Source organism: Cryptotermes secundus, unplaced genomic scaffold (genome assembly GCF_002891405.2).
Source record: "Cryptotermes secundus unplaced genomic scaffold, Csec_1.0 scaffold40, whole genome shotgun sequence".
Lineage (NCBI taxonomy): Eukaryota > Metazoa > Arthropoda > Insecta > Blattodea > Kalotermitidae > Cryptotermes > Cryptotermes secundus.
Genome location: NW_019730583.1, coordinates 777651 through 793376, shown reverse-complemented (window position 1 = coordinate 793376; position 15726 = coordinate 777651). Strand labels below are relative to the sequence as shown.

The 15726-nt window shown below is 41.1% G+C and overlaps 1 protein-coding gene across 1 annotated transcript in view; it reads right to left on the bottom strand.

Moving 5' to 3' along the window:
• Window positions 1-2: 2 nt before the first annotated feature.
• LOC111866332 (glutamate receptor 1-like) overlaps window positions 3-15726 on the bottom strand; it is a gene marked incomplete at its 3' end in the record, with an annotated part of 272087 nt that continues 256363 nt past the window's right edge. Inside the window, exons 5-6 of the mRNA XM_033752203.1 lie at window positions 2925-3057; window positions 3-12 (exon numbers count right to left, since the gene is read on the bottom strand). Of these exons, the coding sequence (XP_033608094.1) occupies window positions 3-12; window positions 2925-3057 (143 nt within the window). The remainder of the gene's footprint in view (window positions 13-2924; window positions 3058-15726) is intronic.

Sequence of the window (15726 nt, the reverse complement as noted above, 5' to 3'; positions counted from 1 at the left end):
TTGTGGCTCCATCTGGTGAAGTTAAAAATGTTACGTCAGCAAAAAGCCATATACAAGTAATTGCATCACTTTCAATCTTTGCTTCACTTCCGAAAATGTTGGTTTAGCTGCAGTCAGTACATCTTTACAAGATTTCATATTTATTCAGCAATGATGCAGTATACTGGTGAGCTGGGATAGCGCAGTCGGTAAAGCGACTAGGTACTGGTTGGACGACTGAGGGGTCGGAGTTCAAGTCCCGGTGGGGTCAAAAATTTTTTACTTCTCCATGTTGTTCCGACAAATTCTGGGGTCCACCCAACCTCCTATCCAGTGGGTACCTGGAGATGCTTCCCCGGGGATAAAGCGGCCGTGGCGTGAAGCTGACCACTCATCTCCAACTAGTGTCAGGTCAAGAAATGTGGGTCTATACATCCACTCCCTTATGCTCTTTCGTGGTGTAGTTCTTACTTAGCTAAGTACGGGGACAATTTTACCTTTATGTTGTAGTATCCTGAAACTAAATTTCTTGCTCCTTAACCAGTCAAGTGTTGGGTAAGAAATAAGGCCCCAAATTTAAAGATCCCGGATACGTTAATGTGCCGCATGGTGACAATTACGTAGTTAATTTATGAAATAATTTCTTCGTTAAGAATATGTTAACACGATTCATGTTCTGAACACTGAAGTCACTATTATCTATAGCCATAGCATCAATAATAATTATAAGAACTGGAATAATATCAGATAAAAAATTCCAGAGGTGCTTATCAGTTTTGAACGCTTTATTTTCTCGTCTATCAAAAAACTGATTAAAATAAGCAAATCTGTAATTTTACCTATTGTTAGACGTGTTAGCAACAGCCCGGAGCGTCTGTTATAATCTCTCTATCCTTCTTTTGAGGCGCATGAAATAACTCGAGAAAAGTGAAACTGAGGACATACTAAAATCTGTCTACCCATTCCAACTTAGGTTAAACCTGTACAAAAACAGCGAACACCTTACACGAAGATGTACTTGCGTCCCTCCACGTATAGTGAAGGTAAATGGCTAAACATCTGTCCTAGCAAACACACTTCCGAACAGACAGACGTAGAGGAGATTAAACGATTTTATGACAGATTCGATTTTTTCTGTAAATCTTGTGGGGTTTTAAATTAATTATTAATCAAAATGGACGATCTACCTGCATTTCCGACCCCACACATGTAACAGGCAACACCCAGAGTTTGGAGCAGTGCTCTACCCTCGTTAAGAGTGAAATATAGCTGCCTCCAACTTGAATATGTAGATATACGTAACAAGTCAGTGTACACGGAAATAAACATTACGTATTCTTTGATTTTGCAAAATACAGCAAATGCTGACGTACTGATTGAGTGTACACTTCTAACAGATTTGTTTTCCCTCTTGATGTAGCGCTATATTTTAATCCGACTTTGAAGCTCAGGGTCATGTATTATTTTTTCTGTGTGTATAATAATCAGGAACAATGAAGCCTTAATATTAATTAATTATTCATGCAGTATATTTTTCATTTCTCACCAATTTGAATAAGTATTACCTAATAGTGAATATATTTATGTGGCTTCAATTCTTGTCTATTACAAGATTATGCGATAGTATTCATTATTAAGTTTAAAATAAGATACCTACGGAATTACAAAACATCACTTCGCCTTCTCATATTAACTACATTTTTCCTTGTGTGTAGTTTGAAGATTTTTTTTTTCCTGTGGCGCTACAGCCCCAATTGGGGCCTAGGCCTACCTCCATGAAACTCTCCGTTTCACTTCGGTTTACTAGATCTTACACATACGGTAGGACTCCTTGGGCGAGTGATCAGCTCGTCGCAAGGCCTCTACCTGTATACAAACACAGAAAAACGCACATAAACATCCGTGCCCTGAGTGGGATTCGAACCCACGATCCCGATTTCCAAGCGAGCGAAGACAGTACATGCCTTATACCGCTCAGCTACCGTGACCGGCGCTTGTAACTCATGTATGCCTTTAAGTTTCTCAGGATATTTGTGTCCATTGCTTAAATGCTCTCCAAACTGCTATTTTAACTTCAACTAAAATGTCATCTGCATCAGCCGGTGGTTGACTGGTGACTCTGTTTTGAACTCTAATCAATATTTGTCGGAGTGACCATTGTTTCTTTGAGTAATGACCCTTCCGTGCTCGGTTGTCCTATTCACAGAGAAAACAGCAGAATTTTGTGCAGCCCAGTTGCAAACTAAGCAGAAGTGAGATCATGTTCCAGTCTTCACAGATACACCAACAATAAATGTGCTGGATACGTTTCACAAAATGGTACACTGTGCTGTGTGATTTCTTCATATGAAAGACGCGTGGTACTGGAACTGAGGAGTATTAATTTCCATTATGGAGCACCAAAGCTTTCAACCATAGGTTGAAGGAGTCGAAAAGTAGAGGCAAGTCTTTTGAATCGTGACAATGATCAGGGGATTCCATGAGGGAATCCGTATTATGAAGGTGCACTAAATAGCATTCCCGAAAAAAAAAAGTGTTTGTGGCTCTTACAGAACAACATTACGTTGTGTTTCTAGACGATTCAATTCTTCAAACATGGAAGACAAAATTTCAGATTGATTATTGGACAAATTCAGGTAATGAACAAGATTAACCAGGTCCGCTTGAGAATGAACATGAAATACTTTGTAAACATTAATAAAACGTTAGTTCACCTAACAATATTATGTAAATTTAATTTTGTATGCAAAATTTTAATATATATCAGATGAAATATACAGGCCTTGTGAGACCGATGGTGATGATTGCAGCGCATTGGGTCATTGGATAATATTATAATAATTATTACGTGATAATTGAGTTGTATTCGACAGTAATGAATGGACTCGAATGTGATACAGCTATTGTGGATATAGTTGTGCAGTGGATCGCGTGGCAACACCCACCTGCTGAGCTCCTCCAGGCTGTGTAGGTAGTCAATAGCTTCTGATATGTTCTGAATCCTTTTCACAGACTCCACCTGGAAGGATTCCTTGCCCGGCCTCAAGCTCTGGTAGATCTGTTGCAATCTGAGCAGACCTGCGTCATAACACAAAGAGTGATACATCACGAACTTAACAAAGTGCAAGGATAGTCCGGTATTTATAGCAGTTTATCATTATAATTGTCCCGTTTAGTTATTCCAGTTACAGCTTAACTATTTCCGCGGGGCATTGTTGGTCTATAGACAATATTAGTCCCTCGGATATTCAGCAAATTTCTCATCCTTTATGAAATCCGAAGGCGAATGAAAATATTCAAAATAATCCGGCACTGGACCGTATCCCGACCCAGATAAATCCAATCAGCAGCCTCACACCCTATTTATTTTTCGGAAGAACTTGGCCCCTTGGAGGGGCACGTGGTAGCGTAGTTGGTTGAGGCACTATATTGCAAGCCTGAAGGTTGCGGGTTCAATTCCTGATGAGGTCATTGGATTTTTCAATTAACCTAATCCTTCCAGCCGCCCTATGGCCCTGGGTTCGACTCAGCCTGTAACAGAGATAAGTACGAGGAATCTTCCTGGGGGTAAAGGGCTGCGGGCACGTAAGGCTGAAAACCTCACCCCCATCTGGTCAGCCGATTGTCTAGAAAATATGGGAGCTTCGACATCTCACAACCGTATGGGCCTCTATGGCCTGTTAACAGGAATCGCTTTACCTTACTTGTCCTCTTTGAGTTTCTTATTTAATTAAGTAGGTAGGTTGGTAGTAACTGACAAATTATTGTTATTTGAATTTTGAAAATAAATACATTACAGGGACTTAATATATATATACTCATGGAACTGAACCCTTCTTGAGGAGAAGCCAATTCTGCAGCTACTCAAGAATTCCCCAGGATTTTATGGAACCCGAAGATTTATTACCGTGTTCACAAGAGCCCTCCACTGGTCCCTATCCTGAGCCAGACCAATCCAATCCATACCATCCCATCCTATCTCTCTAAGATCCATTTTAATATTGTCCACCCACTTACACCTTGGTCTTCCCAATGGTCTCTTTCCTTCTGGCTTTCCCACCAATATCCTATATGCATTCCTCGTCTCCCCCATTCGTGCTACATGCCCTGGCCACCTCATCATCCTTGACTTGATCATTCTAATTATACTTGGAGAAGAGTACAAGTTATGAAGCTCCTCATTTTGCAGTTTTCTCCAACCTCCTGTCACTCCATCTCTCTTTGGTCCAAATATTCTCCTCAACACTCTGCTCTGAAACACCCTCAGTCTATACTTCTTTTGGCTTATGTTGGACTTCACCCATCGTCTGGTATGTAAAAGAAAAAAACACGAAGTTTCGGAGACTGGATCTATCTCCGTCTTCAGGTGGATATGGAAGGATAAACCTACTCAGTTGGGCCCCTTAGAAAGAGCTAGTCTCAATCACTGGACTTGTCTTTTACATACCAGAAGATGGGTGAAGTCCAAAATAAGCCAAAAGAAGTACAGTATACACCATCGTCAGAATCATTTCAAGTCTACCCTCAATCTATGTTCCTCCCTTAATATCAGAGACCAAGTTTCAGACCCATACAGTACCACAAGCAAAATTATAGTTTTGTATATTCTAATTTTTATGTTTTCGGTCAGAAGACGAGAAGACAAAAGGTTCTGGACTGAATGGTAGCAAGCATTACCCAAGTTCAATCTCCTCTTAATTTTCTCATGAATCAGGTTTTGATTTGTTATCGTTGTTCCCAGATATCTGTAATATGCCACATTTTCAAAACATCTGTTTCCTGTCTTTATGTCATAATTTTGTCCTGCATTTTGGTGACGAGACAGCAACATGTACTTACTTTTCTCTGTGTTTACTTCTAGACCAACCTCTCTACTAGCGTCAATTAAAGTTTGTGTGTTCTTTCCTCCCCCCCCCCCTTGGCACTACCGCCCCAATGGGCCTAGACCTACCCCCATGAACTTTTCCGTTCACTTTGGTTTTTCTAGATCTTACAAATTCGGTAGGACTCCTTGGGCGGGTGATCAGCTAGTCGCAAGGCCTCTACCTGTACACAAACCCAGAAAAACGCACACACACACGACCTAAACATCTAAGCCGTGAGTGGGATTCGAAACCACGATCCCGGTTTCCAAGCGAGCGAAGACAGTGCATGCTTTAGACCGCTCGGTTACCGTGACCTGCGTGTTCTTTGTTGTATCTATACTGTCACCCAGTAGATTCACATCGTCAGCAAATACCAACAGCTGATGTGTCCCGTTTAATTTGAGTCCCACCTGGTTTTCCTTGACCTTCCTCATGGCATATTCTAAAGCAAAGTTGAAAAGGAGTGGCGATAAAGCCTCTCCTTGTTTTAGACCATTCTGGATAGGAAATTTATCAGACAAACGTTTACCTACACGGAATTTACTATACGTTTCTTTTAAACACATTTTAATCACCCTGACTGTTTTCATGGGTATCCCAAACTCTATCAGAGTACTGTACAATACGTCCCTCAACTGAATCATAGGCTTTCCTGAAGTCTATGAATAGCTGACGTACTGTCTTTATTGTATTCCCGTGTTTCTCCAGTATCTGACAATGCAAAGGATCTGATCTGTAGTTGGTCTGTTTCGTCGATGATCTGATGATCCCCAATAATTTCATTTATATATGGACTTAACCTTGAGGGAATAATACAGGGACTTAATAGTACGACTTATTTCTGAACAAAACTCTACAGTTCCTCGTATTCCTAAAGCTTATTATATTAACAAAAATGCTTTTAATATTTATTTAATTAGCCATCATATGATGGTCATTTTATTTGTGAAATATAAATTATAATATTTTAGTAAATTTAACAATACATTTTGAGCAGTATTTTCGGAAACATGTATCGTGTATTTACATTTTAAACCACAAACGACTTTCTCGTTGACCACAACGAAGAGGATAAGCTATAGGAACATTTTCATTTGATATGATGGCGGTTATTATGGCGACAGTTCAGCTTTACAATTCATGGCTGCATCCTGCATCTCATCACAGGTATAACTTTCCTGATTCTGACACATATAAACGGTTTCAACTCACCCTATGTAACTTCGCCCTAGCTCTTCGGCTTTATCCTCGGTCATTTGCATCCCTTATCCTGCTCGCTGATGTATTCTGTGCTGAATTTGCAACTCTCGAGGCACAGACGCCTGCAGAACACGTGTCACAGGCCGAGGTGTGTTCATTGCGCAGCAACCTCTGCTGTTTTCGTGAGCGTGAAAATTTAGATTCTGGTCTTCTGGGTTATGACTTCGTGAATTCTGGTAGATTATTAGGAATGTTTCGGAAGAACAAACAGCTTATTTTCTTCCATGAATTTGGTGTCATTTTGTTTTTTGGAAATATTGGTAACCATCCACTACACTACACGTATACATTTTCATGACCAAAATCTGAGACTACTTTCTAGACTTTGTACAAATATTTGGCTTATTTTCAGGAAAAACTGAATTAAGATTTTCCACGGAACGAGGCCCTTTTTCAAGAAGCGAATAGTCGTTCATCAAATGGACATATTTCCTGCTGCGCATGGAACCCAAAGTCTCAATTCCAATTTCGTAACAAGAGACCGTCATTGGACCTCGTCCTGATTCAGATAAATCCGGCCCCAAGCCTCAAATTCTCTCTATTATATTTCCATTTCGGGATCCTGGATAGCGCAGTTGGTATAAGGTTTGGCCACGGTCTGGGCGACCGCGGGATCTGTGTTCAAGTCCCAGTCGTGTCATGTCTCTATGTCTTCCAAACCGACTCTGAAGTTCACCCGAGCTCCTATCCAATGGTTAACCTGGGCTCTTTCCCAGAGGGTAAAGCGGCCAGAGTGTGAATCTAACAACTCACCTCCAATTAGTGCCGAGGTCAAGAAAACTTGTATCTATATATCCACTTCCCCATACGCCTTCATGGCTTAATTCTTGATTAGTTAAGTACAGGGGCAACTTTACCTTACATAGTTCCATTTTATTATTATCTTGCTATGTTTGCTTGGAACGGAATGCTGTGCTCGGCCAGTCCGGAAATCATATACGAACGCCTCTTAAGCGTGAGAAGTACCTATGAACTTAAATTACTTGTATTGTTGTTCTGTAACATGCTGTTCCACTTCACTTATTTAAATTTCACTTCCTGTTCACTGTGAATAAGAAAATTAGAAGTGAAATTTAATTAAGTTAATTGTATATCTGAATCAGCTGCATGCAGAACTGTCCAAATGTTCAAGGAGAAATTCACGTAATGAGGACCGTTATAAACCCACGTCACTGTTAGTCCAAGTATGAAGCATGCAACGAGATAGAGGGCAAAGTGAAAAGAAATGTTGAAACTTACTACACTGTAGGATGGGCAGGTTCTTACGGCTCCTCTTGGCGGAAGTTCGTATACGAGTGCCTAGCTTGCGGCGAAGCTGAGGTGTTAGGGAATGGGTTGTATTGTATAAGGAGTAGAGGATTGCATTGAGAGTGGGCTTTGCGTACTATCGGCATTTCAATATGAGTGGTTTTCCTCGGGGATAAAGCGGCAGGCACGTGAAACTGACCATTCATCTACATCTAGTAGCGAGGTTAAGAATGGCGGAGATATACCTTGACTCCCCTTTACGTCTTCATGGCTTAGTGCTTAATTTCTTAAGTCGAAGGATAATTTCCTTATCTTATTTTACATTTGATTTGCCTAATATCTTGTATATGTGTGAAGCTTACACTCTCACGACAAGGAATGAACATAGACTAGGTTGGATAGGGGGCACTCGGTAGCGTAGTTGGTTGAGGCACTATGCTACAAGACGGGAGGTCGCGGATTCGATTCCCGATGTCATTGAATTTTTTAATTGCCCTAATCCTTCCAACAGCACTATGGCCCTGGAGTCGACTCAGCCTCTAACAGAAATCAATACCAGGAATCTTCCTGGAGGTAAAGGGCTGCCGGCGCATAAGCCTGACAACATCACCGCCATCTGCAAACCGAGTGTCTAGAAAATGTGTGTGCCACGATGTCTCACAACCCTGTGGGCCTCCACGGCTTGTTACAGGAATAGCTTTACTTCTTTATACCTGGGTTTGATAGGGAACACGATTCTGGGAAGGTGCTGTACATCTTCCTGTAAAGATTATTACCCTGTAACGTTCAGTAAATCCGAATGTTGCTCTCAGTGTATTTAAGAAGTTTATTTCTTTCTCAGAATAAACATTATTTTCCTAAAAGTCCTTTAAGTGACCGACATCTGTAGCGGAAGTAGGAGCCGAACTTTAAGCATTACTTGGATGAGCTCTGGTTCAGAGGAACATGATTGTTTACTTTACGACTCGAGTTGGCTCTCAACACATTTTGGCTAGCGCTACATGCTGCACAGGAATCTAATTAAGAGAGCGGCTATGAAAAGGAAAGAAAGGGTTAGGACTCGAAGTGCGGTGCGGTTGAGGGACGCATGAAATTATTCTGATCCCGTGTCTGGTACAATTAATATTCGTACCAAAATTATCTCTCATTTGTTGGGGTGGCTCCCCCCATGTTCCTTCAAGTGTGGCCCTCGTTATTTTCTATCATCCTCACTATCAGCATTGTCGTCAACGGTTGACCTTGTTTGCTTAGTCCATCCTCAAACATGAGGCATCCCTGAGAATCACGAGTAACTATTTCTAGCTGGGCCAGTTACTAGCTTGCTGCAAAATTCCGTATTTTGGAGAACTAGGGTGTCCTTCTGTCAGACTGGTAGCCTACCGTGGATAACAAGTCCTATCTACCTGCTACGTAGATCTGAGAAGGGGCCCTTACTTACTCATGGAGCTGAGCCCTTCTGGAGGAGACGCCAATTCTGCACCTTCTCAAGGAAATCCCAGGATTTTATGGAACCCGAAAGTTCATTACCGAGTTCACAAGAGCCCTCCACTGGTCACTATCCTGAGCCAGATGAATCCAATTTACACCATCCCATCCTATCGCTCTAAGATCCATTTTAATATTGTCCACCCACCTACGCCTTGGTCTTCCCAGTGGTCTCTTTCCTTCTGGCTTTCCCACCAATATCCTATATGCATTCCTCGTCTCCCCAATTCGTGCTACATGCCCTGCCCACCTCAGCCTCAAGAAGGGGCTCTACCAGGTATAAATGCCCCACACTTATTTGTGCCGCTTTATAACTGCACTGCCTTTTATTGTCGCCGTCTCTCCTTGCTCTTTTGGGCGCCGTTGAGTTTAGGAATCATAAGCGAATGGGTTTGAATACGTGGGGATTGTGGAGGAACTAAAATTAAGTCGGTGAACAAAATAATTCTTTCTCAAGGGTTAACGGGTTTTGCTTCGACGAGACACTTTTCGGCAAGAAATCACTGGATCACAAATAAGCAATGAACCAAAAATCCACACTTATTCACAATTCAGCATTAGTAGCAGTCCCTTAAGGCTGGTAGCATTTCACCTGTGTCAGTATTCTGCGATAACACAGACATACAGATATAAGAGACTCGGATTTTATTGTCTGATTTACACGAAGTTTGGTGGACGACTCTTCTTGCAAAGCGCCATTTGAAGTTAACTAGCAAATACAAAATAAACCAAACTCCGTGGCCTATAGTCCGCAAGCGAACTATACCGACTGAGCGACCGCTGCTTTCGGCGAAGTTAGTGTAAACTTTAGCGGATAGAGGGTGTCGAGTGGTCAGCGCAACGGATCCCCACAGCCTTTAATTTCGGTTTTCTAGACCGGAGCCGCCATTTCCTTGAAATGGCTCCTCAATTATCCTCACGAGACTGAATGGACCCCGTTCCAGACCCACTACTTCTCAGAAAATCTGGTCGCGCTGGGAATCGAACCCGGGACCTCTGGATTTGTAGGCAGGAACTCTGACCACTAGACCACAGAGGCGGTCTAGCGTTTACTTCAAATCATGTAAAAACGCTCCGTAATTCAACTTTGACTGGCTTGCCGACTATGTGTCCACAAGAATTTGTTTCTTTGCTTTATGTGCATTCTCCTTCCTTGAGAGAAGGAGTAGGCTTATGAGATCAGTGGGTTGTTGTGTGCGCGCGCAATTACAACTGGGGAACCCCGCTTTCCTATTAAAAAATAGCTTTAGAGAAATAGTTGGATTAAGGTGGCTAATGCAACCGGAGCTATTGGAAATTTACTTCGGCCCTCATACATCATAATGCGTGGTGTTGTAAACACAGGTGCAACTTCGCTCACGTCTCTGTGTTACTGCACTCACAATACGAACAGTTTTGCACCATATAATTTACAACTGTTGCACAAAGTATCCAACTTAACTTCGCCGACAAGCGGCGGTTGCTCGGTCGGTATAGTTCGCTTGCGGACTAAAACCACGGAGTTTGTTGTTGCACAAATTATCCGTCTGTTGACCACATTCAGTGTTGGAATGATGCGTTAGTTGCCATTATCGCGAACGTCTGCGCATTGTGAACTAGTACTTCAGAATATCGGTCCGCACTTTCGTCTTGCTTAAAAATTCTGCAGTTATTCCTAATGTAATGTTAAAATAAAATTGAGCTACTTTGCACCCGGCAATCAGCCACGGGGCGCAACGTGATTGGCGTGTGTTGGCACTAGGAGAGTGACACAAGTGCTGCCACCTGTCAGGATCGCGGACAAGCTCTGGCAGACGGGTTGGCCGGAGGCTACACGTGTTTGTGACAGCTTAAAACACGATATTGATCGTTAATCTCTGTGTTATCGAGAGGAAGTTTCGCTGTCAGGTAACTGCGTACCTGTTCGTACCACATGCAGCCCCTTTTTGATATCTGATGTATGGAAGACGGTCTCGATTTAAAGGCGAAATATCGATTGTGCGCTGCGATCATCGATTATTGGGTCGTAAAGTGTGCAGTTTCTTTAGCCTTAAGTGTCATTTCCTCTCTCTTTCTAATGTGTTTGTTTTTCTTTCCTCATTGCACTGGGGTTTTTTCCCCTTTCTCTCCTACCGCTGTCCTCCTTCATGTTATGCATGTTTTCTTTGTTTTACTCTGCAGTTTATTTTTCTTTTGTTCATTTTTTCCTTTTTCAGCATTAACTTGTTAACATTTGCGGCTTGCTCTTATGAACAACTAAAATTTTAAAATCTGTCAAAACCTGAAGTGTCCGAATCTAGCTCATGTATCTTGTTACAATATGTCACAAGTTACAGGCTCCAAATTTATCATTCATAACCATTATTATTGCAACCAGTGTTTTATTATTTTTACTAGACTGCATTTTTGCATGACAATGCGACTGTTGTAAGGTATTATTCAATTTTGGGTAAGGTTAGACAGAAAGAAAGTAAAAATTTAACGATATTTAATTTACGGCTGTTAAGTTAATTGAAAGATTTGAATAACAATAGCATTAAAATAATTCACCATTAGTTTCTCAATACGTAATTATACATTCACCTTGCTCTACATAAACAAATGTGACGGACCGTATTATTAATATCTTAATGTTACCGCCGGCCAAATCAAAATTTTTTCGTTCCCTTTATATTTCATATCCCTGCCAGTGCCATTGTGGGGAGGTACATTCATGTTCGCCTCCTTCCAAAACTTTATCCATTCTCATTCATGATAATTTCGTTTTCCTTTTGATAATTATATAATTTTTCGGTTGGAACAGGTTAGATTATAGCCTAAGTTGAGAGCCTACAACTCATTTAAGATGAGGAAAATCGTTATGAGAAAGTGTAATTATTGTTGTGCTTTATATTCTCATGTTGTAAGTTTTTGCGTTAATATTAGTTAGAGCTCTGTGTATTGAATAACCACAACCCGTGCTTAGCACTCTCTTGCGTTGAAGAAGTCAAATTCTCTTATTCCCCTGGTAATCCTAATGATATATTTAATATAAATAGTACTTTGCTTCTCTAGCAACATCATAAATAATTCTGAATAAAACTGGGAATAAAAATTCCCTTTGATATCGTGTTTTCTTTGCGCCTCTGTTTTTTGTTGTTTTACTTACATAGACATGATATATTCTTGTAAAAAATTAAGGCCGCCATTAGGAAGGTTGTTTTCTCTTGGGAGATAGAATTCGTGTGCATCAACCATGAGGATTAGAGAATTACTGGAACTGCAGTCCTGTCTGTAGCATGTTGATGCACCACCGTTATCCATCACAAGTCATCAAATTACAGCATTCAACTTTTTTTACTTCCTAAATGATATCTTATGCCTTCATGGGTTTTGAGCCACTAATTTTTAAATCAGACAATAAAACTTCTGCAGCAGGTGATAGTACTATATAAGAGAGAAGCAAAATATTAATTTATATTCCACCCGTGTGGAGGCGGGGTCGAATATCTCCACCGTTTCCTTGCGAGTCGTAGGAGACGACGAAAAGAAAAGTCTCAAATCTGAGACAGTAAAATATGGTCACGAGTACCAACGGACTCGGACCCGAGAAAGACTGCGCTGGCAAGACCAGTCCTCTCGTCAGGGAGGGCGCCCCACAGAAACAAGATTGTAACTGTTAAACAGTAATAAATAACTGGTCATGAGCTTCAGATGACTCTCGGAACCAAGACTTACTGACTGACTGATTGACCGTCAGTCGCAATTGACCTTGATTTTGACTTAATTTATATTCAACGTGTTCAAAATCCCTTTCGGTTTGATTTCCGGTTGTGTGTGCTTGAAGAAATTCTCCTTTATGCTGAGACCAGTAGTTAGCTATAAGTAGAGTCAATTTCTACTGGTACTTTTTCTCCATGGTATAAATGTTTTGCTGAAACATTTCACTATGCTTGTCGCTGACGTTTTCAAAGTCTGTTGAAAAGAAATCCAAGTGAGAACTAAAGAAGTCTATTTTTAGTGACATATTGCAACCCATGTTTCTGTAGGATTCAAAAATTTCCTCAATCTACAATCTGTAGTTTGGCGCTTTGTCTGTCCAGAAAGTTGTCAACACCCAATCTGAATTCTTCTTACGCTGTCTTTTCAGCTCCTTCCCAGGATTTCATAAAAAAATTGTCATCCATAACGTCCTTCATCTGAGGAGCGATCTTTTATTTTTGCACCGTTGATCCATGGAAACTGCTGTACCAGATACCGAAATCCTCCTCCATTCCAGCTCATGGCCTTCATAAAATTTTCCAGTTGTCCAAGCCTGATGTGAAGTGGCGGTAGAAACTTTTTCTGTCCATCTACAAGCGAGTCATTTGCGATGTTTTTTCGCTCAGGAAGAAACTACTTATTATGTGGCCATTCTCTCTTTATTTATTTTTTTATTGCTAGTGGGGTGGGACTAAGTCTCTTGTACTGCGGCCACTTCTGGCCTATTGTACCAGCCCCAGATTATAGGTGAGGGTGATTGTGGAGCAATTGGTGGAATGAAGATTGGCAAGGGAAACCGAAGTACTCGGAGAAAACCTGCCCCAACGCCACTTTGTCCACCACAAATCCCACTTCACCAGACCAGGGATCGAAAACTGGCCTCCGCGGTGGGAAGCCAGCGGCTAACCGCTTGAACTATGGCGCGGCCTGGCCATTCTCTAACAGGCAGAATATCCCATTCGATGAGAAGCTACAAATTATGGTATAACGACACCTCATGCCTAGTACAAGTGCCGTGATTTTACAATCTCCATAAACATTCCTACAATTTATTACATTTTATGCAACTGATCAGAAATTTGTCATGTTAATATGATTTCATGTACATAACATGGTCAATAAGGATTTATGGTAAATTGTTACGAGTATGAATAGCAGCTTCTCTACTTAATTTTTAATCTCTTAATTTTAATTTCTTAGGGTGGGGTGATACTGACTTCACTTGAATATTCAATGCAAAATCTCCAATGATTATTATTATCCTCATTCCTTAGTGCCCTCGTCCATTATTCATCATTGCTGTAGAAGTGTACATCACCATGAATGTGATGGAAGCAGAAGGCTCACAAGTTCCTTTTCGCGATTACGAAAAAAGGACCAATTATTTCCCTACATGATTTCATCCTAGCACTCTGGAACCAAAAAGTTCTGCTTGGTTTTTGGACTCATCTAGTCTCACATAAGATTTTTTATTTCAGTCTTATTTACTAAATGGGGTTTGTCTGTATTTGGTAGTACATATATTGCATCACGTTCCATCTCATATACGATTATATCCTAATCTTTGTCACCGTCTCTGCAGAATTTCCCAGGTTCCAGTACTGTGGTCTTCCAGGTACAAATAGCTCCTTACTGTGGATAACCGGTCTCAAAGGTGATGGCCTACTTGGACTTTGATAGAGCGTTTAGTTTTATTTGTGCGTCCAGAAAATCGGACAAGCAACAGTAGCAGTTAGACGGACTGTCTTTCGGTGCCCTTCGAACCATGGGTGAAGCAAATACCACAGGATGCTTATTCTCTTATACCCGCCCCTGAGATTCACAGCACACTTTGAACAACAAATCTGAGGAGCCCAGTGTTTTTCCAGGTCACCAGATTTGCATATAAAACGTAGTTGATGGCATGGTTTATGACAGGCGTTATTAGTTTGTGTTGAGACTCGGGTTGAACTAACCACAAATGCTGTAAACAAGTTTCTACCAAAGAATGCCATCTTCTGGGATGTGGCGCCGTGCAGATTTTGTGCAGCCATCTGCTCACGCTGGTCCCTCGCTCCCGGATTTTATACCCTGAAGATGGAGGCGAGATATTATTTTGAAAAGTTGGTTCACACAAAATCTACACGGCGCCACATTCAAGAAGAAGGCATTCTTTAGAGGCACCGCCCTGAAAACCTCAAATCTTACACAATGCTACTGTTTACTTATCGGCGTGACAAATAAAAAGCACAGAACTCACAAATGCCACTGAAATATAGAATGAAAATATGCCTCTTTCAGGCGTTATCAGCAAGTATAATCGGCAATATTAACACATTTCTTTAAGGGTAGAAACCTCTCACACATTGACGATGGCGTTATTATGTATGAGAACGCCGCACGAGCACGCGCAAAGAGAGGACAAATTCTTACTGCGATGAAAAGTGGCCCATGCAAAAAAATTATTTATTCACAAATTGTCGCTTGCAACGAACAATGAAAAAAAAAATATTATTTTTTAAACTAAGTACGATAGAATCCGGTCACGTTAGTCAAGCGGTCTAATGCATGCACTATCTTCTTCTTGGTTGGCAGCCGGGATCGTGGATTCGAAACCCACTCAGTGCATGAAGGTTCAGTTCCTATGTTTGTCTACAGGTAGAGGCCTTGCGACTAGCTTATCACCCGCACAAGGAGTCCTACCGAATGTTTAAGATCTAGTAAACCGAAGTGAAACGGAGAGTTTCATTGAGGTATGCCAAGGCCCAAATGAGGGCTGTAGCGTCAAAGGAACGTCTGACGACGTTACAAGTGGATGATAATTGCACTTGTAAATGTAGAGATCGGCCAATAAACTTAATCCCTAAATCCGAGAGCTTCGTGAATTTATTTGTCATGTTACATAGGCAAAACGCAACAATATTTACGATGAAACTAAAGACAGATACAATTCGGGGAATATTAGTTACATTTCAGTTAAGCATCTGTTGTCCTCCCATATTTTATGTAGAGTCATAATAATGAAACAAACATAGAAAACTGTAATATTACCCGACGACTTGTTGGGGTTTAGAACTCGGTCTCTCACCCTAAGAAAAGAACATATGTTGATGCGTGAGAATGGAATGCACAGGAGAATTTTTGGGTCTAAGTCAAAAGAAGGCAATTACATAGCGGAAAGTTTATTAAT